We start from the raw sequence: 26128 nt of genomic DNA on the forward strand, positions 1-26128 counted from the left end.
CTGACCCTACGTCATTTCTTGCTATCGATTTAATTTCATTTCTTACTAACAAAGCAACCCCACCCCTTCTGCCAACCTGCCTACCTTTTCGATAGGATGTATATCCTTGGACAAAAAATAAAAAATACCTGGAAAAACTCAGCAGGTCTGGCAGCATCAGTTGAGAAGAACACAGTTGACGTTTCGAGTCCTCATGACCCTTCAACAGAACCAAGTAAAAATAGGAGAGGGGTGAAATATAAGCTGGTTTAAGGGGGGGTGGGGATGGTTGTTGGGACAAGCAAGCAGTGATAGAAGGAGATAACCAAAAGATGTCACAGACAAAAGAACAAAGAGGTGTTGAAGGTAGTGATATTATCTAAAAGAATGTGCTAATTAAGAATGGATAGCAGGACAAGCAAGGTACAGCTCTAGTGGGGGTGGGGTGAAATAAGACTAAAAGGGCATAAAAGATATAGATAAATGATCGGTGGAATACTTTAAAAATAATGGAAATAGCTGGGAAAAGAAAAATCTATATAAATTATTGAAATAAAAGGAGGGGGAAGAAACGGAAAGGGGGTGGGAATGGAGGAGGGAGTTTAAGATCGAAAATTGTTGAACTCAATATTCAGTCCGGAAGGTTGTAAAGTGCCTAGTCTGTCCGCAAGTATAACCCAAACCTCCCTGTCACTTGCCATTTTAACACTCCACCCTGCTGTCTTGCCTACATGTCCGTCCTTGGCTTGCTGCACTGTTCCAGTGAAGCTCAACGCAAACTGGAGGAACAGCACCTCAGCTTCCGACTAGGCACTTTACAGCCTTCCGGACTGAATATTGAGTTCAACAATTTTAGATCTTAAACTCCCTCCTCCATTCCCACCCCCTTTCCGTTTCTTCCCCCTCCTTTTTTTTCCAATACTTCATATAGATTTTTCTTTTCCCACTTATCTCCATTATTTTTAATGTATTCCACTGATCATTTATCTATACCTTTTATGCCCTTTTAGTCTTATCTCACCCCACCCCCACTAGAGCTACCTTGCTTGTCCTGCTATCCATTCTTAATTAGCATATTCTTTTACATAATATCACCACCTTCAACACCTCTTTGTTCTTTTGTCTGTGACATCTTTTGGTTATCTCCTTCAATCACTGCTTGCTTGTCTCAACAACCACCCCCCTTTTCTCCAACCCCCCTTAAACCAGCTTATATTTCACCCCTCTCCTATTTTTACTTAGTTCTGTTGAAGGGTCATGAGAACTCAAAACATCAACTGTGTTCTTCTCAGCTGATGCTGCCAGACCTGCTGAGTTCTTCCAGATAATTTTTATTTTGGATTTCCAGCATCCGCAGTTTTTTTGTTTTTATCTCTGTATATCCTTGGATATTTAACTCCCAGTCCTGATACTCTTGCAGCCATATCTCTGTGATGCCCACCACATCATACCTGCCAATTTCAATCTGCGCCACAAGCTCATTTACCTTATTTCGTATACTGCGTGCATTCAGATACAACACCTTCAGTCCTGTATTTCCCGTCCCCTTTCTCATTGTCGTCCCTTTATCTGATGTGCTTGAAGTTAGATTCCTAGCCCTTTCCAAACACTCTGTCCTATTTTGTGTTCTGGAGACTTTAATAGCCTCTCCTGGGCTGTCCTTTCTTTTCAGTTTTTTCATAATTTTCCATGAAGTTGAATCCACCCCCCACATGCTAACCTGCTGCTTTGTTTCCATACTTCTTGGGGTTTTACCCTTCCCTTCCCCCCCCCACTTTCTAGTTTAAAGTCCTGTTGACCACCCTATTTACCCTTTTCACTAGAACATTGGTCCCAGATTGGTTCAGGTGGAGACCGTCCCAACGCTACAGATCCCTCCTGTTCCAATACTGATGCCAGTGCCCCACAAAATGGAACCCCTCTTTCCCACACCACTCCTTTAGCTACGTGTTTACTTCCCTTATTCTCGCGTCCCTATGCCAATTTGCACATGGCTCAGGTAGTAATCCAGAGAATATAACCCTTAAGGACCTGTTCTTTAATTCCTCAGTCCTAGTCTTACCTATGTTACTTGTCCCGACGTGGACCACAACAACTGGATCCTCCCCCTCCCTCTCCAATATCCTTTCAAGCCGGTCAGAGATGTCCATCACCTTGGCAACATACCATGCGGGATTCTCGATCCTGCTTACAAAGGATGCTATCAATTCCCCTAATTATAGAATCCCCTACAACTACCACTTGTCTTTTTGCTCCCCCCTCTTGACTGGCCTCCTGTGCCACGGTGCTGTGGTCAGCTGGCTCATCATCCCTACAGCCCTCTTCCTCATCCACACAGGGAGCAAGTACCTCGTACCTGTTGGACAAGGTCAAGAGCTGAGGCTCTTCTGTTCCTGAACACAGGATCCCTCTACCTGCTTCATTTGCAGTCACACCCTGCTGACCCTGACCACTGACTGAACTCGAGGTACTTAATCTACCAGGTGTGACCGCCTCCTGAAACAAAGCGTCCAGGTAACTCTCCCCCTCCTGGATGTGCCGCAGTGTCTGGAGCTCATCAATTCTGAGCCGGAGTTCCTCCAGCATCCAACACTTGCTGCAGCTGTGGTCACTGCGGCTCGCAATGGGACCTGCCAGCTCCCACAAGCCCAGGCAATGTCCATATGAATATTTTTTCTTGTGGAGGTGACTGCATATTGATCAGAATTTGATGCTTTCTTATACAAAGTTCCTAATATTAGTAACTTTGAGATTGGAACTTTCAATTAACAATACAAACCAATGTAGAGATTAGAAATATGGGCTGGAATCTTGTGGAGGCAACGGGGGTCTCAAAGGCTGGCTGGAGAGCTAGCGGAAGCCCACACTTTTAGGGAAAGCCTGCCGCTTCTTGTTCCTCCCAGCACTTGACAGGCCAGTGGCGGGGCTTCCCCTGGAATCAAGGACCCCAGGGGCAGAAGTCCTGCCTACTGACAGCTGCCGGCCAATCAGAGGCCTGCACCTCTATTAAACAGCAGCGCCACCGGGGAGGTGGTGGCTGCTTCCAAAATGACACCCATCCGAGGCCTAGAATCACTGCTGGATCCCAGGCCAGAGGTGAGTGATAGTGGGAGGGAGTTGAGGGGAATGGGGTGGAGTTAGCAGCAACTCAGGGGATGGCTCTCAGTGGACCCCCCATTCCCAATGCCAGGTCTCTCAATCAGGCTAAACAGGCACTGAATGCCTTGAATGAAGCACCCTCACCCACCTGGATGCCTGTAAAGCAATCCTGATAGGATTTTCTTGTTGCGCTCCCTGCTTGGCAAGTCCCTCACCTGCCACTGGATTAATAGCAGTGGCAGTGGGATAAGGCCCTTAAGAGGGAATTAACTGCTCAGTTAAAGGGCTCAATTAGCGACGGGATGGGAAGGCCAACCACGGGCTTTCTCACCAGAGACTTAATCAGTGTTGTTGTATGATGTTATGTGTGCCTGCATGCCATTGTAATGTAAAGGTGCTTGGCAGAACAAGGGTTAATGTGGGACTGGAGAATAGCACCACCCCTGGTATGATATTTAGAGTCACATGGCAATAGACTCAGAGAACACTCTAGAAGGGAGCCTACATGGAGTCAGCAGCACCATGCATGCAGTAACTGGGATCTGTAGTTAAAGATTAATAATAAATATTTCATGTTTAAACACACAAGTGTCAAGAAGTCTGATAATTTGAGACATAAAATAAAACATAATACAACATGGTGGCAGCGGTGGGATGAAAGGTGGCATTTAAACAATGAACCCAGAACAGAATTCCAAGATGTGAAAAACTAAAAGCATCTGAAGCCTGACCAGAGAAACCTGCGCCTAAGAAGAAAAATTGAAGAAGCAGTTGAAAAAGCTTCCTTACAGACTTGGAAGTTGAGGAATTCACCAGGATGGAGGTCCAATGCAAGGCCCTAAGTGATGCAGAGTGAAGAAATCTGGTCAGGTCACAAGACAGGTGAGCAAAACTACAAAAAAAAAAGAAGCGAAGGCCCTGAGTGACACAGAATTAAGGAACTGGTCAGATACGGGTGAACAAAACACAAAAATACAGCTGTACTTACATTAAAATAAGTGGCAGTTGCAGGGCTCAGCCCTGGGGCAGCTGGAGGAAAGCTACACTGCCAGGTGGCACCATATAACACAAGGTGGCCAAGCTGAAGTGAAAAAGAAAAGTTCCTGCAGAGTTTTTTTAAAAAGCGGAAGAAACTGCTGCAATATTTTCTGTAAAAAAGTTTTTAAAAGAGGCCCACAATTGCAGGGATCCCGCTGAACCTGGGAAAGCACATAACATTCACAGAGAGAGAACCTGACAGGCTACAGACAACCTGAGTGAAAAAAATGGTTACTGGACAGATAGCCATAAAGGAGCAATGACATTTAAAGCTGCAACTACTACAAAAAGAAAGCAATGGACAGAAAATTAGAAGAGCCAGATGCACTTTGGATAAGGAAATGGCTAAACAAGACACAAGAGTGGGAGTCTTGGAGGAGAGAACTTTTAGTATGCTGGAGAATTAGAAGATCAAAGAAGGAATCAGAAGAAGTACAGGTTGATAACTTTTTATTCGTGCTTGGCTCATTTGCATAGCCAATGCACAGATCAATACTCAACAACATTTTGAGATATTAAAAGGCTTTGACAAATATTTTTAAAGTGGAGAGCGTAGGCCTTAGAAGGTGTAGCACACCTCCAATAAAGCACTGAGGGCAACAAAAGACCTCAGTGAGAGCGGGCAACAGGAGACCCCAGAGTGAGGGAGACAGTATTCAAGTAAACTGCAAGATGGTTGCAGACTATGTTAATGCAATGAAATGCATGAGCTGAAGAGTTTAGTGCAGAAGAAAGAAATGGCTGAAAAGCACCTGAAAGGCTTAAAAATAGCACTTCTTGAAAGTAAAGCTGTTCTATAGGAAAAGGTTTGCATCAGAGCTGGACTGAAAGATTTCATGCACAAGATTCAAGCTGAGTATATACCTTTGAAAACACATGATAAACTGAAGTCTTCAGTGCTTGAGATCTCAACAAACAAATTGCAGAGACTCCACAGTTGGCAAATACAATATAATAAGCATAGTGAAAGATCAAGTACTGGAGGGACTGGCATCCTTGAAGGTGGATAAATCACCAGGACCAGATGGACTGTACCCCAGGCTGTTGAAGGAAGCCAGGGAGGAAATAGCGGATACTCTGAGGATTATAATCCAATCCTCACTAGATACAGGTGAGGTCCCAGAGGATTGGAGGTCTGCGAATGTTGTATCATTATTAAAAAAGGGTGGGAGGGATAGGCCAGAAAATTATAGGCCGATCAGTCTGACTTCAGTGGTGGGAAAATTATTGGAAACAATTCTGAGACACAGGATAAACTGTCACTTAGAAAGGCACGGATTGACCAGGGATAGTCACTACAGTTTTGTTAGGGGAAGATCATGCCTTACTAACTTAATAGAATTTTTTGAGAAAGTAACAAGGAGGATTAATGAGGGTAGTGCAGCGAATGTTGCCTACATGGATTTCAGTAAGGCATTTGACAAGGTCCCACATGGTAGACTAGTCAGGAAAGTGAGATCTCATGGGATACAGGGGAAGGTGGCAGGTTGGTTCCAAAATAGGCTCAGTGACAGAAAACAAAGGGTAATGGTTGATGGATGATTTTGCAAATGGAAAACGGTTTCCAGTGGTTTTCACAGGGTTGTGTTGGGGTCCTTGCTGTTTGTTGTTTATATTAATGATTTAGACTTAAATGTGGGAGGCATGATTGTGAAATTTGCAGATGACACAAAAATTGGCTGTGTAGTTGAAAGTAAAGAGGATTGTTGTCGACTCCAGAATGATATCAATGGTTTGTTTGAGTGGGCAGAGAAGCAGCAAATGGAATTCAATCCGGATAAGTCGACGTAATGCATTTGGGGAGGGCAAACAAAGCAAGACAATACTCACTAAACAGGGAGTTAATGTCCTCAGGTGCAAGGGATTGGCCTTCTGACTTCGGTGGTGGGCAAATTATTGGGAAAAGTTCTGAAAGGTAGCATATACTGTCACTCGTGTGGCAGGACAGGTGGACAAGGTGGTCAAGAAAGCATATGAAATGCTTTCCTTTATTGAGTGAGGTACTGAATACAAAATCAGGGATGTAATGATGGAACTGTATAAAATGCTGGTTAGGCCACAGCTGGAATTTTGTGTACAGTTCTGGTTACCACATTACAGGAAGGACATAATTGCTCTGGAGAGAATGCAGAGGAGATTTACAAGAATGTTGCCAGGGTTTGAAAATTGTAGCTAAGAGAAGAGATTGAATAGGCTAGGGTTGTTTTCCTTAGAACAGAGGAGGCTAAGGGGTGACCTAACTGATGTCTGCAAAATTTCGAGGGGCCTAGATAGGATAGACAGGAAAGACTTGTTTCCCCTAGCTGAGGGGTCAATTACCAGCGAGCATAGGTTTAGATTGGTAGAAGGATTAGAAGGGACATGAGGAAAAGCTTTTGTACCCAGAGGATGGTGGGTGTCTGGAATTCACTGTCTAAATTGGTGGTTGAGGATGAAGTAATCAATTCATTTAAAAGGTACCTGGATCTGCATCTGAAGTGCTGAAACCTGCAAGGCTATAGACCAGATGCTGGAAATTGGGGTTAAAATGAGTGGCTGTTTTCTTTTTTCTGGCTGGTGCAGACACAATGGGCTGAATGGCCTCATTCTGCACTGTAACTTTTCTATGGTTCTAAATCAAATCAGTAGTTGGGAAAACTCAACCAGATGTGCAGCCAGGCTAAAGAACAGGCAGAAAAGGCATGAAAAGAAGTTCTGACCCTGAAAGGCTCCTTGAAGAATCAATATGTAGCTATGGAAAAACATGAGGAGCTAAAAAGAATATAGAATTCTTCAGAAAAAGCTGCATTGGAACAATCAGTCGCAACAAAATGGTTCACTGAAGTCCAGAATGAGTTGGCAAGTGGTCAACAAGAAAATAAACGTTGAAAGAACAGTTGATTGTCCTTCAAGATCAAATACAAAAGGAATGTGTAACTATTCAGTAACATGAAGGAATGAAGATTATCTTAAACAGCAGAATGGAAGCACAGCAGAAGAAACTCGAAGAGACTGCTGAATTACAGGAAAACTCAAGATGAAGCAAGTGAGCTTCACAAAGAAAAGGAAAACCTGTTGAAGAATCATCACATTTTGTAAGAATCCCCTAGCACAAAGTTCATTCCTCTGGAAAATTACGAAGAGTAGCAAAATGAATTTAACATCACTCTGAACAAACTTAAGAACCAGTTGGTGGAGAATATTCAGCAATGATCAATATTCCAGGAGGAAGCCGAATGCTACAAGAGAAAGACTGAAGAGCTGAAGAACCAGCTGAATTTAAACCAGGACAATGTTCTGCTCCAGACAAAGGAAAGGCAGAAATAATATTGGAAAATGTGAATCCAACACTGGAACGCAAAGGACTAAAAGAAGAAAAAGCATAGGATGTCTCAAACATAATGAGGACCACTGAATTGTTGAAAAATGAAACAGCGTAAGTGAAAATCAAGAACCAAGAATGTCAAGAAAGTCCAGCAGAAACATATCAGACACCATGGAGAAAGAAAACTTGAGTCCACTCTAGAAATGAAAGGAGTGCACATTCCTTCCGGAAGGAACGGGACAAACCCACAGTGTCCAAAAAAACCAGTCAGGTTGTTAATAAAGAGAAACATAATTCAAAGAAGCGCAAAAAGCAAATCAAATGGAGATAACCAAGCATCAGAAACGCAGAGTACTACTACCACGCTTCCAAACATGACAGACTGAGATGCAGAACTGTCAAGCCTCAAGATTGTCTGAATTTATAAAGTCATAGACTTGACATGGGGGAGAAGGGATAGCAAGTAAAGATTGTACTTTTTTTTATTCATTTACAGGATGTGGGTTTCGCTGGCTAGGCCAGCAATTATTGCCCAAACCTAATTGCCCTTGAGAAGGTGGTGGGGAGCTGCTTTCTTGAACCGCTGCAGTTCTGCTGGTGTAGGTACACCCACAGTGCTGTTAGGAAGGGAGTTCCAGGATTTTGACCCAGTGACACTGAAGGAACAGCGATATAGTTTCAAGTTAGGATGGCGAGTGTCTTGGAGGGGAACTTCCATGTGGTGGTATTCCCATGTATCTGCTGCCCTTGACCTTCTAGATGGTAATGGTCGTGGGTTTGGAAGGTACTGCCTAAAGAGTGAGTTTCTGCAGTGCATCTTGTAGATATTACACACTGCTGCCACTGTTTGTCTGTGGTCAAGTGAATTTTTGTAGAACGGATGCCAATCAAGCAGGTGGCTTTGTCCCGAAAGGTGTCAAGCTTCTTGAGTGTTGTTGGAGCTGCACTCATCCAGGCAAGTGGAGAGTATTCCCTCACACTCCTGTTTTGTGCCTTGTAGATGGTGAACTGGCTTTGGGGAGTCCATTGAAAGGGAGTAAAGTTTCTTTTGAGAAGGAAGGGGGATGTCGTATAATGTTGTGTGTGCCTGCATGCCAATGTAATGTAAAGACAAAGCAACAGTTAACATGGGACTGGAGAATAGCATTGCCCATGGTATAGAGTCACATGGTAATAGACTCAGAAGTGAGCCTGCATGAACACAGCAGCACCATGCTTGGCAGGAACTGGGATCTGAACATAGTTTAAAATTAAAAATAAATGGTTCATATTTAAACACACAAGTATCAAGATCTCATTGAGACATCAAACAAACCCATAACACAACAAGGTTGGAGGTAGGACGGTGGCAGGTCCCCACCCTTCACCCTCCTGCCTTTTTAAAAAACATTTTTCACTGGCTGGGCCAGCATTTATTGCCCATCCCTGATTGTCCTTGAGAAGGTGGTGGTGAGCCGCCTTTTTGATCTGCTGCTGTCCATGTGGCGTAGGTCCACCCAAGTGCTGCTCAGAAGGCGGTTCCAGGATTTTGACAAACGACAGTGAAGATACGGCGATATAGTTCCGAGTCAGGATGGTGTGGAACCTGCAGCTGGTTTCCATGCATCTGCTGCCCTTGTCCTTCTAGGTGCTACAGATTGCAGGTTTGGAAGGTGCTGTCGAAGGAGGATTGATGAGTTGATGCAGTGCATCTTGTATAGGGTACGCACTGCTGCCAGTGTGTGTGGATATTGGAGGGAGTGAATGTTTAAGATGGTGAATGGGATGCCTGATGAAATGCCCCTTGCTCCTGCCACCAAACTCACTAATGGTGGAAGACATAAGATTCCACCCATGGAGTCAGAAAAGCAAAACAGATGTAGACATCAGAAAATAGAAGTCTTAATAAAAACCAGACAGAGATTGGGAAAATTGAGTAGCTAAAACAAAGCAGACACATATTTTGGGAACTACGGGGCAGAATTTTATGGCCCTATCACAGTGGAGGCAGGCCCGTAAAATACGGTGAGCCATTCAAAGGTCCATTGACCTCGACGGGACCATAAAATCCCGCCAGCGTAAAATTCTGCTCATGGAGTTAGTAATACAAGGTATGGCTATGAAGAAAATTGAATAAGTAACCAAACTAGATACAGAGATTTGGAAAAGGAGCTAGTAACATAAACCAGGTAGACAGACTCTGGGAACATCAAGTTACTTATGGAAACCAGATACAGAGGTAAGGGAAAGAAAGTAACAATGCACCCAGCAGTGTACAGCAAGATTGGGAGGATGGAATCTGTAACAAGTAATTTCAAACATCAAACTTGCCTTTCAATGTAGAGTGAAACATTGGCCGGGATTTTTCCCTCGTCGGGTGGGCAGGAGCGATCGGGAAGCCGACCACCGCTGATAATCGGGCAGGACTACGATTTCACGCTGACAGAGAATTAAGGCTCACACAGCGTGAAACATGTCCTTCTGTGCTCAGCACTGCCTGTGTGGGGATGGGAGGAGGGCGAGAGTGCAAGTTCGCTGGAAAAGCTCCCTGAGGCACAGAGCTGCCTCAGAGAGATGAAGAGTTTTGAAAACTAAAAATAAAGATTTTTGAAATGATAAAAAACATGTCCCCTCATGTGACACTGACTCATGAATAGGGACATGTTAAATATAAGTGTTAAAAGCTTAAACTTTTTTTAAATCACTGGTTGAAACCTCATCCTGCCCGTGGATGAGGTTTCACCAAAAATGCAAAGGCTGCTTGGCCTTTACACCTGCCCGCCAACTGTAAGGTTGGATGGGCGGCAAAAAATTTAAATCAATTACACTGTTGGGCGTGTGCCCGCCTGCTCAGTGAAAAGTTCCGCCCACTGGGTGTTTAGTTAAATAATTAAACTCTCAAAATGCAGTCCATAGTTCTAATGTCTTGCCACAATCTGTCCTTTGTACACATATCTTTTGAGGCATATGTTTAGCCTCAATTAAGTTCCATCTCCAGCAATTCAACTGATTCACCAATACTTACATGGATCTGGTTGTACTTGGTGGATGTCAGCATAGATCTTAAGCAATAAATGCAATTACTAAATTAGCCCCTGATTAAGGAAATCCTTTGAAAACAAGGTACGATGTTTAAAGTAAAATCTTACACCACAAATGATTGACATTTTCAAAATCAAACACCTAAAAGGGACATTACTACACTATAGCGATGAGCCTCTGAGTTATCTAAAATAGCTTCATCCTCTTCAATGACTCCCGTTATCATCTGAGGATTGTATTCACCTACAGGAAAAGAAAACAGAGAGAAAAACACATCATTAAAGTTGCGAATGATGTCTGACTGTGAAATCTTAACACCCTGCAAAGCTGTGTGTTCTAAGGTCACGTAATGTTGTGCACTTCAAGAGATGGGTAGAAAACATCAATTTTGCTTATGGTTTAATACCACGCTACCCTTCCCCTGGCACGCACATCAAATCAGAAAGCACATGCTTAGACCAAGACACAGGAAGCAAATGTGACTGCTCAACATAAACTGGTATTAAGAATCTCCATGCTTAATTAGTGATTGTGAGGAATTAAGGCAAATTCTGCTCTTGTTGTTGACAGTGGGGTGTCTTTTGAATTTCAGAGATGTTTGGTCAATCAAATCTCTCCCATTTAACAAATGAAGTAGCCACATATTGGATAACAGACTATGGGAGCTAAGAGGATATAAAGAGCTACAGCAGCAAGTCTTATCTAATTTTGAGAAATAGTTTGTTTGATGGTTCAAAAGTATCCATTAAGTTTTCTTTTTTCTCTCCTGCTGGAGGAAGAGGGAGGAAGTCCATGATAGAAAACACATGAAATGGGTTTGAACTTTTCTCGCATTGGACTATTTTATTATAATGGTCAATTTAGAAAAGTATTTTTAAATCTATCAAGCTGATGGTTATTAGCAATGAAGAAGGGAGTACTTTTCCCATCCAGCATCAGCATCGAGCACTTCGAGGTCAGGTACTGCCAAGTTCAACTGCAGTGGGCACCTCTCTTTACTCAACTATAAATCTTTCTTTGCTTTTTTTCATGAAACAAAACACCTCTGTCTCCTCCTTACCAGCCCAGTGTGATTTTAACTTTGCACACTAGCGATCCTTGTGTCCTGTTTGGGATTATCAATTGTATAAATGATCTGTAGGCAGTTTATGCTAGAGTCCTAAATCCACAAAAACTAGGTCAAGACTGTTTATAATTTATTTCGCTCAGAATATTTACATAAGCACACCATATTAATTCATCCTTTCAAAGAAAGAGACAAGTTTTTCTTTTACGAAGTTATTGACTCATGACACTACAGTTTCATAGATACCAACCACTCCAGGGAACCTCACTCAAGTGTTCATTCATGTATGATCCTTGACCGTGAATGGTGGTGAGTTATTCCACTGCAAGTCATCACTGACCCAAATCCTTTCACCATGTAAATCTTTTGGTAAGTATTGTGGCATGACAATCATAAATGGGAAGCTTGACAGGTATTTTTTGTTTTTTGGCACGTCTGTTCCAGAAACACACAGGCAGCACATTATCACTGTCCTGTTTGTGAGTTGCTAAATTCGTGTGAAGTAGGGATTGGATCTTCCCTGGTCTGTATAGCCAATTACCAAATGTGCCATGAGATCTGTCTCATGTGATGTCACAGCAGCTCACAGGCTGTTCCACCTTCCAAACAGAGAGGCTGATCAAACACAGTCCCAGAATGATTAAGTCTCTTCAAACTGTGCAGACACAAGACATGAAGAGGAATCTAGTATAAAAATATCAGCTCACTTCATTTTTACTTCAGAAAAGTCTCATCATATAACTTTATATATATATCTAATGTTTTGTGAAGTCAAAACCAATATTTTAATTTCAACAAACATTTTGGGCTCGTGGATCGCAATTTGCAATTTGCCCACGTCCATACCCACTGAGGTAAGCAGCACACAAACTTTGTGCTGCCTCATCATTTCAATGGTTGCAACATTGGGCTGAGGGGGCTTGCAATCCCCATCATCCACCTATCAGAAACTTCGAGTACGCAGGATTCAGGCCTGATATTCATATACTCCACCCCGTCCTTACATAACTTCCAATGAACAGCCTCTCACCCACCTCCCACAGCTTCCACAAACCTCTAGCCACTCAGCCATGGCAGGCATGTCAACCAAACAATCTCTGGCATACAGCCCTCTCTCTTGCAGATTATGTTTTTCCTTTAACATTGAGTCTTCAGCTCCATGCCCTGTACAATAGTCATTACATTTCAAAATCTCAATGAATTACATTCAAGTTTTCATATAATCAAAAGGAGAAAATCCAAATTGCTGGGGGATGAGGACACCTTTATCACCTGAGGCCAACAGAGGAGATGGTACAGCGATAGAACCCGTCACATTCAATATTGCTCAAAGCATTCAGATGAAAGTATGTTACAGTCCTGTACCCGTTATCCTCCTTAGACATAGGTGTGGTGCCAGAGGACTGGAGAATTGCAAATGTTAGGCCCATGTTCAAAACAACATGTAAGGATAAACCCAGCAAATATAGGCAAGTCAGTTTAACCTGGTGTTGAGAAGTTTTTAGAAACAATAATCCAGGACAAAATGAAAATTGTGAGTTCATTAAGAAAAGCCAACATGAATTTGTAAAAGGCACGTCATTCTTAACTAACTTGATTGAGCTTTTTGACATAGTAGTGGGATTATGAGGGTAATGCAGTTGATGTGGTCTGGATGAACTTGTAAAAGGCATTTGATAAGGTGTCACATAATAGGTTTGCCAGAAATAAAGGAAGCCCATGGAATAAAAGGGACACTTTCAGCATGGTTGGAAAGTTAGCTGAGTGACAGAAAACTAAGAGAAGTGGCAAATGTCCTTTTCTCGGACTGGAGGAAGTTACATTATGGGGTTCCCCAAGTGTCAGTATTAGGACTCCTGCTTTTCTTAATCTATATTAGTGACGTAGACTTGGGTGTACTTGGATGCAACTTCAAAATTTGCAGATGACATAAAACTAGGAAGTGTTGTGAACTGTGACAATAGAGATGGACTTCAAGAAGACATACCAGGCTAGTGGAATGGGTGGACACATGGCAGATGAAATTTAATGCAGAGAAGTGTGAAGTGATATATTTTGGTAGGAAGATTGAGAAAAGACAATATAAAATAAAGGATACTTATCAACTTGAAAGTTGATAAATCACCAGGGCCAGGTGGATTGTTTCCGAGGCTGCTGAAGGAAGTCAGGGAGGAGATAGCAGATGCTCTGAGGATGATTTTCCAATCTTCACTAGATAAAGGGGAGGTACCAGAGGACTGGAGAAATGCAAACGTAGTTCCATTGTTTAAAAAGGGATCAAAGGAAATGCCAAACAATTATAGGCCAGTTAGTCTTACATCGGTGGTGAGCAAATTAGTAGAATCATTCCTGAGAGATAGGATTAACTGTCATGTGGAAAGGCATGGACTAGTCAGGGATGGTCAGCATGGATTTGTTAAAGGAAGGTCTTGCCTCACAAATTTGATTGAATTCTTTCAGGAAGTGACAAGGAGGGTTGATGAAGGTAGTGCAGTGGATGTTGTGTACATGGATTTTAGCAAGGCATATGACAAGGTCCCACATGGCAGATTGGTCAGGAAAGTAAAAGCCCATGGGATTCAGGGTAATGTGGCAAACTGGATAAAAGGTTGGTTTTGTAACAGGAAACAAAGGGTAATGATCAATGGATGTCCTTGCGAATGGAAAGTTGTCTCAAGTGGTGTTCCACAGGGCTCGGTGTTGGGACCCTTGCTCTTTGTGTTATATATTAACGATTTGGATGTGAATGTGGGTGGCACGATTGGGAAATTTGCAGATGACACAAAGATTGGCTGAGTAGTGGATAGTGTAGAGGATAGCCATAATCTCCAAAACGAGTTAGGTGGGTTGGTGAAGTGGGTGGTAAAGTGGCAGATGGATTTTAACATAGAGAAGTATGAGGTCATACATTTAGGGAGGTCAAACAGTTACAGGGATTACAAAATAAATGGCAATATACTAAGAGGGGTAGATGAAATGAGAGATGTTGGCGTACAAGTACACAGGTCCCTGAAGGCCGCAGTTTAATAGACAAGGTCGTAAAGAAGGCATATGGAATGCTCTCCTTCATTGGCAGAGGTATAGTATAAAAAAGTAAGGATATAATGTTGGAATTGTATAAAACACTGGTGAGGCCACAACTGGAGTATTGTGTGTAGTTCTGGTCACCACATTACAGGAAGGACCTAATAGCCTTGGGGAGAGTGCAGAGGAGGTTTACAAGAATGTTGCCAGGGTTAGAAAAGAGTAGCTACGAGGAGAGATTGGATAGGTTGGGGTTATTTTCCTTAGAACAAAGAAGGCTGAGAAGTGACTTGATTGAGGTGTACAAAATTATGAGGGGAATAGAGTGGACAGGATAAAACTGTTTCCCTTGATGGAGAATTCTAGAACCAGGGGACATAGATTCAAGATAAATTGCAGAAGGTGTGGGGGGGACATGAGGAAGAACTTTTTTACGCAGAGGGTAGTGGGTGTCTGGAATTCACTGCCCAAGTTGGTGGTAGAGGCAGAAACTTTAAACTCTATTAAAAAGTACCTGGATCTGCACCTTAAGTGCTGTAAGCTGCAGGGCTATGGGCCGGGTGCAGGAAGGTGGGATTAGAAAGGGCACCTGGGTTTCCTCGGGCTGGCATGGACAAGATGGGCCGAATGACCTCTTTCTGTGCTGTAATTTTTCTATGGTTCTATGGATACAATTCTAAAGGGTGCGCAAGAGCAGAGGGACCTTGAGAGTATATGGATACAAATCACTGAAGTGGTAGGGCAGGTTGAGAAATCGATTAATAAGGCATTCAGTATCCTGGGCTTTATAAATAAAGGCATGGAGTACAAAAGTAAGGTGAAACGCCACAGAAGTATTGTGTCCAATTCTGGGACCACACTTTAGGAAGGGTGTGAACGCATTAGAGAGGGTGCAGAAAAGATTAAGTGAACGCTTCCAAAGATGAGAGACTTCAGTTATGAAGATAGGCTGGCAAAGTTGAGGCTGTTCATTTTAAAGAACGTTGAGAGGAGATTTGATAAAGGTGTTTAAAATCATGAGGGATCTGGACAGAGTAGATAAGGAATAAATGTTCCCATTGGCAGTGGGTTGAAAACCAGAGGACACTGATTTAAAGTAACTGGCAAAAGAACCAGAGACATCGTGAGGACAAACTTTTTTATGCAATAAGAGGTTAGGATCTGGAATGCACTACCTGAGAGTGTGGTGGAGGCAGGATCAATCATGTCTTGCAAAAGATAATTGGATAATTATCTGAAGAGAAAAAGTTACAGAGCTCCAGGAAAAAGACGGAGGAGTGGCAGTGGCTGAGTAACTTTTCCAGAGAGCCGATGTGGACAGGGTGGGTTGAATGCCTCCTTCTGTGCAGCAACCATTCTGTGATTCTATGTTTTTTTCAATTCCCATCTCACTCTTATGTTGCTATCTGGCATGATGTTAAAGGGCACTGTAATGTGAGTCGCAGATGAATAGGAATTGGGTATAGTCTGACTAGGTGCTCAAGGAAACTTGTCTGGAGCAAAAATGTACCAAATGCCTCCTCCACCTCCACCTCCTCCTCCACTGTTCATGTCAAGTTTCCCTTCTCTACAGCCTCTGTTCCATCTCTCTATTGTGTTACTGACCCAGACACCCTGAACTTATAGCCCCCATACCTGGTACAGTCTTTATGTGAGGATGTAGCAACACAGGATCCTAATAACCCTTTTGGGCCTGTTTATGTAGTCCACATCATCAGGTGACCACTTGCCATTGCCTACTAGGCGAGTTCCATTGGTTTTAAAAAGATAAAAACAACTGGCTATACAAATTAGCTGTGTCTGCTTAAATTACAGTAGCTACTTAATGAATTAGCTATGAACCACTGTGGTGTGTCCTGGAGACATAAAAGGTGCTTATATGAAAGCATATTTCTTTGCTCCTTTCTCCTTCTCCTCAGAAGGAATAAGTGGATGTTCTGTTTCTTTCATTCGCCAGTGTGTGCACTGGAGATTAACAAAGCATACTATGTGCTTATGCTGTTGTATAAATGCATGCAATGAGCTACAATTGGTAGTTTGACATAGATTTACATTACACAGAAATAGGCCATTCAACCCATCCACTCCACGCTGGTGTTTATGCTCCATTTGAGCTTCCTCCCATCTTTTCTCATCAAAATCTACCATCGTAACCATCTATTCCCAGTTCAGCTTTCGGAACCAAAAGGATAGATACTGATTTTGTATGATAATGAAAAATGGTTGAAAGTGAGTCAGAACTTTTTTCCAATATTGCACAAAAAGTAAGTATGTCTCAGGACCTTACGGAGGAAATTACATCAACATCATCAGAATCCTTTTATCTCCAACACAAAGTGATACTGTATCCAGCAGTCACAGGTATTTCAGATTCTCCACAAGTCTGTAGCCCAATGTTACTCATTAACTCTTTGCCATGGGCCACAAACCCAATCAATGTCTCACTGGAAAGTCACAGTCAGGACTTGGGTGACACGCTGCCCTGTTGAATAATGCCAAGTGGAGTACTCCAGCAAATACCCACTCTGCACTGTGTGCTCTTCATCTCAATGAGCAGATGGACCACCTAGTCTGCCACAGATGGACAAGTAGTTGGCGCTGAATTATTACTATCACTGAATAAACATGGGAGCCAGAAAGTGGTGTCAATAGGGTGTCATAAAAACATGCTTTAAGACAAATGATGATTTTTTAATCCACAGGTTGGAAATCTGAACTGAACTTTTAAAATAGATTTAAAAAAAAGAGACTAAGTGTGACTTGAGCTCGGAGCTAAAGATGGCTACAGATTTTGCATCATTATACCCTTTACATTCCAATGCACTGAGATGAAGTCACCATGTCTGCAATGACCCAACAAGGATAGTGATATCAGTGAGCAGAATTTTCTGGCTGGTGGGGGGAGTGGATGGAGTGGGAGCAGGCACAGACCCGATCGCAAATGCGCCGCCATTTTATGTGGGTGGGCCAATTAAGGCCCGCCCAGCGTGAATCTCCGCGGCCGAGGACAAGGGAGTGGGCAGGCGGTGGGACTGCAATGAGTGCCGGGTCTAATGGCGACTTGGTGGCCTGTTTAAAAAAACTGCTGCAGCCTTTTAAAGGTTGCGAATCATGGCCAGTGGAAGGGCTCCCCAGAGTACTGCTGGTGAGCAGGCCAGGCAGGAGGGTAGGGCAGGGCAAGGGGCACTGTGCCCTTCATTTTTCCAATGATTGTCTTGCTGCTCTCCTCAAGGAGATGGCAGCATGGCAGGAGGTCCTGGACAGGAGGAGGAGGTCCCCCAACATGACCAAACGTGCCTGGGACGAGGTGGCGGAGGTAGTGAGCTCCTGTGACGTGGTGCGGCGCATCTGGATCCAGTGTCGCAAATGCTTCAATGACCTGTTGCGCTCAGGAAGGGTGAGTACCATGTTGGCATTGGTCACTTAACCCAGCAGGTGGGCTTTCCCCCCTGGCGCCACCACCCTCTAGCCCCGCAAGTCTGAGTGTGGTGACTGCATTGAATCATTGACGGCATGTGTCCTTCACTGTGGGCCAGCAGATATTGCCCATGCCAAGATCACCCTGAGAGGGTGGTGAAGAGATGGGTTCTGCCCCCACAGCATGTGGTACACTGAGAGCCACATTACTCTTTTGGGGGCAACCTAGAGGAGCTGCACCAAAGCACAGTGCTGGAACTCCAGGTCATGTCCAAGTCAGGGTGATGACATGCTGGAAGGGGAGCTTCAAGTTGGTGTGGCATCGATTGATCTGCTGTCCTCTGCGCTCCACGTGCTTGCGCCTCCTTACTATGGAAGGTTAGACTGTGTGGTGCCTAATGTGATGTAGGCAGCATTTGGCCAATGGGGTGGGGGGAGGCCTGGCATCTTTGTGTGAGTGTTAGGCAGCAGCCGGGTGAGGAAGCACTGGAGCCCTGCAATGTCTCACTCTGGTTGGGGTGGGCCGTGTGCGAAGAGAATCCAGGTACAAGTAGCACTGATCAATGCTCTTCTCTCCTTTTCAGGAGAATAATGCACATAATGCTTCCGAGCAGGTGAGGACTGGCGACTGGCCGGCACAGTTAGCGATTCTCAGCCACTTCGAGCAGGAGGCCCTAGATTTGGAGAGGCGTCATGCACCCAGGTCCACCAGTGTCAGTGAGGCTGGGGTGCCACGGGCAGGTGTGTTTGCCCAGCAGTGAGGTCACCATTGTTTTCCCAACAGCCATGGTACTGCTGAATGTTCAGTGATTGAAGTTTGCAGCATTGCTTGACCATTGCTCATGGAAGGATGTGCGCATAATGATTCAGGGGACAGGGACGCACATTGACATTGTCTCCATGTTAACTGATCCAACATTCTTGTTCTTCCTTTCAGCAGCAGCAGAGCAGGGCCAGGAGGAGGTGCAGCAGAGGCCCCCTCTCACACCTGAGGGCCCTGAAGTCTCACCAGCCTCACACTATCTCTGCCAGGCAGGCACCAACGCAGATACTAGCACCCCGGTGGGAATTAAAATATCGGCTAGTGTTCCAGGGCACAGCGGTGAGGGCACTTCACAGTTGCTGGAGGAGCTGGCAGAGACAGAGAGCGCCCATGGTTCCAGCAGTTGGAGGACTGCAGGGGACAAGGCACATGCTCAATTGGTGCCTGATGATGTGCCTCTGGAGTCGTCCGCGATGCAGCAAGTGCAGGAAATGTGGCCGGGTGTGCGGGAGCATCTGAGGGAGATACATGAGGCTATGCTTGGCTTGGTCTCCGCGGCGGAGGAGTCTACGGGGACTATCGCTGAAGCAATGAGCCTCATATCTGAGCACCATGCGTCCTCCATGGAGAGAGTGGCGATTCTCATGGAGAGGCTCCTCCAGGAGACCTGTCAGGGCTTCCTGGGGATGTGCTCAGACCAACAAGCCCTCACATTGGCACTGACCTCAGCTGGTCAGTGTCAGTGCGGGAGATGGTCTGGGCACCAAGTTTCCCATCCACAGTGAGCAGGGAGGTCTGAAGCGACCTCACTTCAGTGCAGCAGCTGCCTATCGTCTCTGCGGGCTCTTCTCAGGGCGCTCCAGATGAGGGTAGCAGCTCCTCCGCCCCTCTCCCAGTGACCGTTGCATCTGGTGAGGCTGTGATGACTGGGGAGATGCCTGCTGTGGTACTGGCAGCTCCCTCCCAGGTGGGGCCAGCACAGGCTCCACGGGCCAGAGGACGACCGCCAAGGTCATCGAGGCCAACAGGACAGCAGAGTCAGCAGGCTGTCTCAGATGCCACTCCCAACGATGGGGCAGCACCAAGATGTAGCACCCGAAAACGTAAACGTAAGGCATTCTCGGCACACCACAGGTTTATCACTGGTGTTTTTTTGTTGGCCCTAGATGAGGTTTTTATGAGTTGGTTTGATTTTTAACACCCTTTTCATTTTGTTTCATTAAGTTTCTTTGGTTGCAATAATAAATTCATACGTGTCACCATGACTGAGGTTGCCTCTTTTCTTCTGCAGGTGGATGGTTTCCAATAACGTAACGTGTGCTTTGTGGGACATTCAGCATTATTAACAAGGACCTTAGTTAATGTTCCTAACCAGACAGATTTTGCACTTAGGTCTCGAATATGGAGCATACAGCCCAGGCTTGTCCTGGAGGTCTATATGTGGTGTGCTAGCTGAAGGTTCATTGGATTAAAGCCTTTCGGGTGTCCCTGCCTCCCTGGAGTATGCCCTGGTCAGCATCTACCCCCTCAACATTCCCCTGTGCATGCTCATCCTCAGACTCACTGCTGGACTCATCGTGTGCAGCTGCAGCCACTGCGTCGATGTCTTTATCATCCACAGCGTCCCCCCTTTCCAGTGCAAGATTGTGGAGAGCGCGGCATGCAACCACTATCAGCAACACATGATCAGGGGGGTACTGGAGTGCACCCCCTGAGCGGTCCAGGCATCGGAACTGCATCTTGAGAAGACCGATGGCTCCCTCCACCACAGCCCTTGTGGAGGCGTGGCTCCTATTGTACCGCTGTTCAGCTTCTGTTCTTGGATGGCGGAGAGGCGTCATGAGCCACCTTCTGAGGAGATAGCCTTTGTCACCCAACAGCCATCCATCAAGCTGGGCTGGAGCACTGAAGAGCCCCGGCACCTGGGAGTGTCTGAGGCTGTAGGTGTCGTGGGAGCTGCCTGGGTACCTTGTATAGACTTATAGAATCAGCATCCTGTGATCACACACTATCTGCACGTCAATGGAGTGGAAGCCCTTCCTGTTGACGAAGGGACCGGGCTGAACTTCTGGCGCCTTGATGGCCACATGTATGCAGTCGATGGCACCCTGGACGCGGGGGAAGCCAGCAATGGCCGCGAAGCCTCTGGCTGACCTCATCCCAGTGGAAGTGGATGAAGGTCAATGCACGCCTGAACAGAGCATCTGTGACCTGCTTGACACAAGTGTGGACAGCTGATTGGGAGACACCACAAAGATCACCCACTGAGCCCTGGAAGGAGCCAGAGGAATGGAAGTTGGGGGTAGCTGTGACCTTTAGAGCCACTTGCATGGGGTGTCCACCCACACAGTTAGTGGAGATTTGAGGGCCCAATCATCTGACAGATATAGTTGACTGTCTCCCTTGAGAGACAAAGCCTCCTTTGGCACTGCACCTCAGACATATTGAGGTAGCTGCTTCACTGCCTATAAACCCTGGCAGCAGGATAGTGGCATCTTCTGTGGCCCCTTCCACCTTGGACTTCCTCTTGGCCCTGCACCCCTAGTGCTTGCGCCTGTCCTCCCAAAAGTGGCTCCCCTGGAGGCTGAATGTGGACTCCTGGCCTCCTGCCCCTTCTAGCCCTCCCTTCCTCCTTAGAGGAGGTGCCTCCAGTTGAGAGTTCAGCTCACATTCCCAGGCTAAGTGAAGGTTTCCCGAAACATCCAGGTCCACAAAAGATTCCTCACTGCAGAGTACTGACCTGAAGGTTGTGAGTCCACTTAGAGCATCTGGTATGCGTTTTGAAGTATTGCAGATCACACAGGCAAGTATCAGTAACTTTGAAACAGAGCACACTCACGACCCCACTGAGCCCTTTTATCCTGCCAATGGATGAGGTTTATACAAATGTGTCCTACGTGCTTGCCCATTGCGCCTGTGCGATGATCCAAAGATTGCACGGGCGCCGAAAAATCGCCGTCGATTGGTGCCTTAAGGGCTTTAAGTGGCCGGTTAATTAATGGTGGGCGCGCATCAGAGATCAACATGCACCCGCCAAACGAAATATCGCGATGGTGTGCAATGATGTTGGGGCGCTCGCCCGATGTCACCACGCGTCATTTTACATGCGTGCGTACGGGGCCCACCCCTGCACGCCAACAGGAAAATTCTGCCCAGGAAAATAAGATTGAGCCACACATCCTGTCCCCATTAGCAAAGCATCAAGGCAATGATCTGCAATATTCAGCAGGGGTTTCCCAAACCTGAACTCATCAAGCTACAATGGAAATATACTTTAAACCCAATCACTTGAACAATGAGAGAATTCCCAGATGTGAACAGATTAAGTTACAAAGGTGAATACAATGCTAACGACCATGCTTGAATCACTGGGTGACAGTCATGTGACAGACCACCATTTATGTGTTTAAGCTTCTGCTTTCTCTGCAGTATGACGACAAGCAGCTGAGATGCTAAAAAGAGCAGACCCGAGTGAGGTCCCTCCTTTTCTCTCTCACTCTCTTCAACCCAACTTCCAACCTTTGGAGCCCTATTTGCTAACTGTGATCACCCAGGAAAATCCCTGTTGCAGACACAGGCTTCTTGAAGGAAATTAACTCCACGCTATTATCTCCAGAAAGACAGCCAAATCAACTGGCTACATCTTTAATTCACATCCATGAGGGAAACAAGAGAACCGCTGAATTCATCCTAAAGACAGCCAAGTCACCAAACTCCACAGACCATATAACCCCTTTGATTTCTCAGGACTCGACTAATCCACCCTTCCCCCTCTGTAATCTATTTGTGTCTGAACTTTGAGTTTGTGTGTGTGTGTGTGTGAAAGTCGGAGCGTGTTTTATTATTTCACTTAGTCTGGGTTAAGTATAATAAAGTTAACCACTTTCTTTGTTTTCTCAAGAAAACTTGTCCAATTGGTTCTTATAAACAGCTAAACACTCACTGAATTGGCAAATATATCTTTTTCAGAAAAACTCTGTTATAGTCAAAGTAGAAGTGGGAAAAGAGGGAAGCTATTTGACCCCTCCTCAACTGATCGCAATAAGGATTACAGTAAAGTGGAAAACAAATGAAGTATTCTGTTGCTTACTCACCATGCAAATAACTGTCTGATATATTGTCAAATCCATCACGTTCATAGTGTGAGTCTACAAGAGGTAATAAATGCATTTAAAATAAATAATAGACTGAATTTATATAATTACTCAATGCAACAAAGACTTGGATGCATCACATAATACCACTAAGTTCAGTAGCCTAGAAGAAACACAGAAACCTAGAAACTAAGAGCAGAAGTAGGCCATTCAGCCCTTCAAGCCTGCTCTGCCATTCAATATGATCATGGCTGATCCTCTATCTCAACGCCATATTCCTGCTTTCTCTCCATACACTTTGATGCCCCTAATATCCAAAAAATTATCAATTTATTTCTTGAATATAGTCAGTGACCCGGCTTTCACAGCCTTCCGTGGTAGAGAATTCCATAGGCTGACCCCCTCTGAATGAAGGAAATTTTCCTCATCTCAGTCCTAAATGACCTGCCCCGTATCCTGAGACTGTGGCCCTTGGTTCTAGACTCCCCAACCAGGGGAAACATCCTCCCTGCATCCAGTCTGCTAGCCCTGTTAGAATTTTATATGTTTCAACCAGATCCCCTCTCATTCTTCTAAATTCTACTGAATACAGGCCCAGTCAAACTAATCTCTCCTCATAAGACAGTCCTACCATCCCCAGTATCAACCCCAGGGGCTGCATCTTCTGGTCGGTGAGTGGGGGATAGGGCCCACTCGCTGAGGCATAAAATGATGCGGGGTGATGTCAGGCGTGCGTCTCGACGTCACCCCATGTCATTTAGATTTTCAGTTTGGTGGGTGTGCAGCCAATTCGGCTGCACGCCCACCGAACTGTCAAAGGCCTATTAAGGCCATTAAAAAAGTCATTAAAGTGATTAAAGGAACTGCCCATCCAACCTTAAGGCTGGTGGGCAGGCCAGGAGCCCAGGCGTCCTGAAAAAACATGAAACCTCATTCAAGGGCGGGATGAGGTTTCATGAGTTCATTAAAATTTGTATGAAATCTCTAAATAAAAGAAATTGACATGTCCCACCTCATATGACAGTGGCACATGAGGGGACATGTCAGTAATATTTTTTCTCATCTTTATTTAATGTTTCAAACCTGAGCACTTTGCCTCAGGGAGATCTGTGTGCTCTTTCGAGCGCATGCACTAAAGTGCGCACTCCCGACTCAGGGAATCCCTCCTGCCCGCACAGGGAGCGCATAGCGCTTCCTGGCAGACGTCATGATTGGTGGGTCTTAATTGGCCCGCTCACGTAAAATGGCGGCATGCCCCCAACCAGGGATGCCAATCAGGAACCCGCCCGCTCATGCCTGCTCCCGTAAAACCCCCCAACGGGGGGAAGATCCTGTCCCGGTATTCACTGCAGTCATTCTATGGTAAGTATATCCTTTCTCGGGTAGGGAGGCCAAAACTGCAAGCAGTACTCCAAGTGTGGTCTCACCAAGGCCCCGTATAACTGCAGTATGACATCCTTATTTCTGAACTCAAATCCTCTTGCAATGAAGGCCAACATACCATTTGTCTTCCTAATTATTTGCTGCACCTGCCTATTTACTTTCATTGACTGGTGTACAAGGACACCCAGATCTCTTTGAACATTCACATTTCCCAATATATCACCATTGAAATGATACTCTGCCTTTCTGTTTTTCACACCAAAGTGGATAACTTCACATTTATCCACGTTATACTGCATCTGCATGTGCTTTCCACACATGCACAACTTGTCGAAAATTGCATCCTCCTCGCAACTCACAACCCCGCCCAGTTTTGTGTTGTCAGCAAACTTGGAAATATTGCATTTGGTTTCCTTATCCAAGTCCTTTATATATATCGTGAATATCTGGGGCCCAAGCACTAATCCCTGCGGTACACCACTAGTCGCCACCTACCATCTGGAAAAAGACCTATTTATTTCCACTCTGTTTCCAGCCTGTCAACCAATTCTCAATCCAAGCCAGTATATTACCCCTGATGCCATGTGCTTTAATTTTGCCCACTGGCCTCTTATGTGGGATCTTATCAAAAGCCTTCTTGAAATCCAATACACCACATCCACTGGTTCTCCCTTATCTATTCTACAAATTACATCCTCAAAAAACTCTAGTAGATTAGTTAAGCATGACTTCCATTTCATAAACCCAAGCTGACTTTGTCTAATCCCATTAATGCTTTCCAAGTGTTCTGATAACACATCCTTTATAACAGACTTCAGCATTTCCCCCATTATTGATATTAGGCTAACTGGTTCTTTGTTTCTTTCTTTGTTTTTTCTCTCCCTCCTTTTTAAATGGCAGGGTTACATTTGCCAGTCTCCAAGCTATAGGAACTGCTCTAGAGTCTATAGAATTTTGGAATATGCCCACCAATGCATCCAATATTTCCAGAGTCACTTCCTTTAGTACTCTGGGATGTAGATTATCAGGCCCTGGGGATTTTTCAGCCATTAACTCCATTAATTTCTCTAGCATCATTGTTTTACTAATACTTATTTTCTTCAATTCCTCCCTCTCACTATACCCTTGGTTCCCTAACATTTCTGGGAAATTACTTGTGTCCTCTTTTGTGAAGACAGAATCAAAATATGTGTTCAATTCTTCTGCCATTTCTTTGTTCATTATAACTTCCCCCGTTTCTGACCTATATTTGTCTTTGCTAATCTTTTTCTCTTCAGATATTTATAGAAGCCTTTACAGTCAGTTTTTATGTTCCCTGCAAGTTTACCCTCATACTCCATTTTCCCCTTCTTGATCAATCTTGTTGGCCAACTTTTGCTGAATTCTAAACTGCTCCCGATCCTCAGACTTGCTGCTTTTTCTGGCAATTTTATATGTCTCCTCTTTGGATCTAATACTATCCCTAATTTCTTCTGTAAACCATGGTTGAGCCGCCTTGCCTGTTTTATTTTTGAGCCAGACAGGAATGAATAATTATTGAAATTCATGCATATGTTCCTTAAATATTAACCATTGCCTATCCACCATCAACCCTTTTAGTAAGGTTTCCCTATCCATCATTGCCAACTTGCACCTCATATCCTCGTAGTTCCCTTTATTTAGACTCAGGACCCTAGTTTCGGATTCAACTTCTTCACTCTCCATCTTAATGAACAATTCTATCATTTTATGATCGCTTTTCCCCGCACAGCAAGATTGTTATTTAATCCCTTCTCAATGCACAATACCCAGTCTTGGATAGCCTGCCCTCTAGTTGGTTCCTCAACATATTAGTCTAAGAAACCATCACGTACACACTCCAGGAAATCCTCCTCCACAGTATTATTGCTAGTTTGGTTTGTCCGATCTATATGTAGATTAAAATCACCCATAATTACAGT

General features: G+C 44.6%; 1 protein-coding gene across 8 annotated transcripts in view; it reads right to left on the reverse strand.

Moving 5' to 3' along the window:
* The window catches only part of LOC121285236 (rab effector MyRIP-like), a 209050-nt gene that overhangs the window by 101759 nt on the left and 81163 nt on the right, over positions 1-26128 (reverse strand). For 7 of the 8 annotated variants that reach the window (XM_041201597.1, XM_041201602.1, XM_041201600.1 and 4 more), the window contains 2 exons: positions 22806-22859; positions 10599-10684 (listed from right to left, as the gene is read on the reverse strand). In XM_041201597.1, the coding sequence (XP_041057531.1) occupies positions 10599-10684; positions 22806-22859 (140 nt within the window). The remainder of the gene's footprint in view (positions 1-10598; positions 10685-22805; positions 22860-26128) is intronic. The other variant, XM_041201599.1, reaches the window with a different exon arrangement.

This window comes from Carcharodon carcharias, chromosome 12, assembly GCF_017639515.1.
Source record: "Carcharodon carcharias isolate sCarCar2 chromosome 12, sCarCar2.pri, whole genome shotgun sequence".
Lineage (NCBI taxonomy): Eukaryota > Metazoa > Chordata > Chondrichthyes > Lamniformes > Lamnidae > Carcharodon > Carcharodon carcharias.